Source organism: Prosopis cineraria, unplaced genomic scaffold (assembly GCF_029017545.1).
Source record: "Prosopis cineraria cultivar Desert tree isolate PC_DT_omini unplaced genomic scaffold, ASM2901754v1 PC1, whole genome shotgun sequence".
Lineage (NCBI taxonomy): Eukaryota > Viridiplantae > Streptophyta > Magnoliopsida > Fabales > Fabaceae > Prosopis > Prosopis cineraria.
In genome coordinates, this window is record NW_026555332.1 from 57327933 (window position 1) to 57331527 (window position 3595).

Here is a 3595-nt window from a genome sequence, read left to right on the forward strand (position 1 = left end):
TATTCTGAGATTCTAATTATCGAAGATGGAACAGGAAGCAGAACAAGTGTACTTTTCAGAGTGTCGAGTCTCGTGTACATGACGATTATGCTAACAAACATCTGACAAACCTGATGAACTCGCATATAGTTACAAGACCGCAGAGTAAACTGATTATTTGATTTTAGGCAATGTGCAAATCATGTTTTATAACTCAACAAGATTCTTCCGGTGCATATATAGTATCGATATACGGACAGCATGAAATTTTGTTCGTAAACATGGATTTCAACGAGCACAATCAAATAACAGTGTATGCACAAAAGGAAACTCTCGCCAATGATTTTGGGTCTCTTTGTCTGTTTACTAACCATTTCGTTTAGGAAATTCAGATTTATGTTCAAAGTTTAATTTATATCTGCCTTGTAATTTCTGCTCAATCAAAGGTTGTTGGTGTCCTCACTCTAACCATTTCGTAAACTGCATAACATAACTCTATCTCCAAATGAAATATCATCCTGCATAAAAACTTGGGTTGTTGCTTACTTGTTTACTAAAAAAAAAAAAAAAGAATAATGAAGACGGTTAAAGTAGTTGTATAGGACTTCGAAGCCATTGATGAATTAAGGGCACAAGTGGGTGAAGAATATAATTAGAACAAACTAGGAATAAAGAAACAAGATTGTGGAAGATCTTAAAGTATCTAAGCAGCTATCTTGTTCACCCGAAATGATTCCATTACTCGACGAAGATCACTTTCCTCTTCTAAAAATACATTTTCCGGTGCCTGCAATCTCAACTCGTATAATTGGTTGTTTTCAACTCCAAGGACAGATAGGTACCTCCGGTCCCATTCCAGACGTACCACTCGATCTTGTGGCATCACAGCCAGTTCATTATTATTAGCGTATGACTTTATGTTTACCTAGTACCAACAAAACAATTTAATCAACTAATCAACGGACGTAATAAGATTTCTACTCTAATCTCATGATGAATAAGAAGTAATTGTGCAGCTAATATTGTCAGTAAAAAGACCAACCTCGACTTCATAGTATAGCCTGCCATCATCAGCAACTCTTGAAGACGTGCTGAGAACATTTGATTCGCGTCTTACACCAAGCCTTGTAGACATAAACTCAGTCAAATACTGCTTGAGTACTCTCTTTCCTGCTTCCTCGGGAGGACCCAATTCTTCAACACTCTTGTATCTGGAAGATGAAGGCGAAGACACTTCAACTGATATATTCTCATCCAGAACATAAGGGTCCCTGAAGAATATGTCAGCCCCAGCACCTCGGACTTGGATCCAGTTCCCGGGATACTTGAATGAATAACCATCAAATGTGTCTACATATTCTCTGAACACAACAGATTGCTGAGCTTGAGCCACTGCAGCGCCATGCAAGGCAACTTCTGAGATAACATAACTTGATAAGGTCAAAAACATTGCTTTCCTCCTTGGAACTGCAAGAGCTTTGGTCTGATTATACATTAGCAGAGATAATCAAAGGCCATTAGCAGATGGCCCAGTGCCAAGATGGAAAAAGAAGACAATATCAACAAAATAGACGGATGTTCTGAGGAACACGTGCAAATATAAAGAACAAATGTTTAGGGAAGGTCTTATATTGTTCCTCTCCTGGGTTTTCACTCCTTCCATATGTACCAATCTCTTAAATATGTGCTTCCCTGTCTACTTTTCAATCCCTCGATTACAGATTATTCAGTGTTCTGCATTGTTGTTACTTTATCATGTTTGCAGGAAGGATCACAGACTTTAGAGCCTTTGCTTCTCTTTCTGTTGTAAGAATAAGAAGTACTGATTTAAAATGATAGAATGGCAATAAACATCGCGTATGCTCCACTGGCTAGTTAAATGTATATCGTGGACCGATACAGAAGAAAAGGTGGGCAACCATAAAAAGACCTCAAGGTTTCTTCTTCATATCTATTTCCAACTATCAGCTTTAAGCATTCATTTTGCGAGCAAAAGATGCGGTGCATGCCTCTAACACAGTTGCAGGGAAAAATTAAACAGCGAATACAATTAATAGAAGAATGCTTTGAAAAAAAAAAAAAAAGACCCAATTGAGTAGTTCTTTCATTTCTCTTGTGAAACCAACAGAAATGGTCTCAGGGTCTTCAACCAATAAGTCAGTAACACAAATTGATTCGGATACTGCTCAAGAAATAAAGAACAAACCATCCTAATGCCCCGCCTTTGTCTTCTGATATATTCAGATTCAGTACATTGAGTACGAGAAGACCCGAGGAACCTAACAAATGTTAATGGAAGATAAACATTAAAAGTGCAATTTTGGGTAGGATTACCGATTGGGATGCGGAAGAAGCGGAGCAGCTGCAGCAGCGAGTGGAGCGGAGGGAGTGATTAGGCAGACCCCAGGAGCTGGTGGAGGAGAAAAGGGGGAGTCGGAACGACGTCGCATGTTGCGGGGGTAGCAGGATTATCGGGGACAGGAAACTCGAGATTATAGCCATGGTACGAGAAGAGAGGCTGAACACAGGGAAAGTAAATGGATTGGGACGCACAGCAACTGGAGACTGGAAGGGGGCTTGCAAGTTGCAAAGACAGGGCCACGATCGTGTGCGACCAAATATAGCGCCAGACGCTGTTTCCCTCTTTACAGATGCACGAGGTGTCCCTTTATGTTGGTTACTAGGGTGGATGAAAATTATAATCCCATAGCTCGAGTTAGCAGTTTATGCCGGATGGTACATTGAATGTTCAAGTGCCCGTTTGGATAAGGAGAAAACGCGCGTTTTGGATTCAAAATTAATTTTTTCTGTCAATCTATCTAAACAGTCAAAAATGATCAAAAATCGATTCTGGGTCAAAACGCGCGTTTTTCCCGAAGCTCCCTTCGCTGCCAAAAGTTTGTAAAAACGTTGTGGAAAATTACAAAAACAGACCCAGGAAAAAATTACAAAGAAAGCACATAATTTAATAAAAATAAAATTAAACTCTCTTCTTTTTCTTTTTTTTTCCTTATTTAAAGTTTATATATTTAAAAAATTAATATTTGATATTTAAAAATTAAATTATATAGTTAAAAATTAATTTTGATTAAATTATCCAAATATCTTCAATTCTGTTAAAATCAATTTTAAAAAAACAGTATCCAAACAGATTACGTTATAACATAATCAATTATGATTAAAATCTACCACTTAATCAATTATTTTCATAATCTATTATACCCAACTGAAATCCAAATAGACCACAAGTATGGAAAAGGGACCTCTCACTTGAGGTGGTGAATAGACTTGTTAAAATTTGGCCTCCTCCTAATGGAGGGATTGATAGTTTTTGCTAAAAAAATGATCCTACTGTTAATTTCACAGTTAGGGCAATTTATAATTTCTTGTGTAATAGCTAGGAGCTAAACAGAGGCATGACATGAAGATCCATATAGAAACTACCAATCCCTGAAAAAATTAAAATGTTCTTATGGCAAGTTAACCATAAAAAGCTTCCAACAAATCTCCTAAAAGCTAATAAAAATATCGGTGATTGTGCTTTGTGTCCATTTGAGTATGCTTGGAGAAAATTGTTTTGCATATATTGAAAGACTGTGTTGTGACTTCTGAATTG

General features: G+C 37.4%; 1 protein-coding gene across 1 annotated transcript; it reads right to left on the reverse strand.

The window, feature by feature from the left end:
* Positions 1 to 570: 570 nt before the first annotated feature.
* On the reverse strand, positions 571 to 2645 carry LOC129309978 (psbP domain-containing protein 1, chloroplastic). The gene is made up of 3 exons (XM_054951783.1): positions 2314 to 2645; positions 1022 to 1462; positions 571 to 904 (listed from the first exon to the last, which is right to left on the reverse strand). The coding sequence occupies exons 1-3, from the start codon at positions 2479 to 2481 to the stop codon at positions 683 to 685; spliced, it is 831 nt and encodes a 276-aa protein (XP_054807758.1). The 5' UTR covers positions 2482 to 2645; the 3' UTR covers positions 571 to 682.
* Between the last annotated feature and the right edge of the window lie 950 nt (positions 2646 to 3595).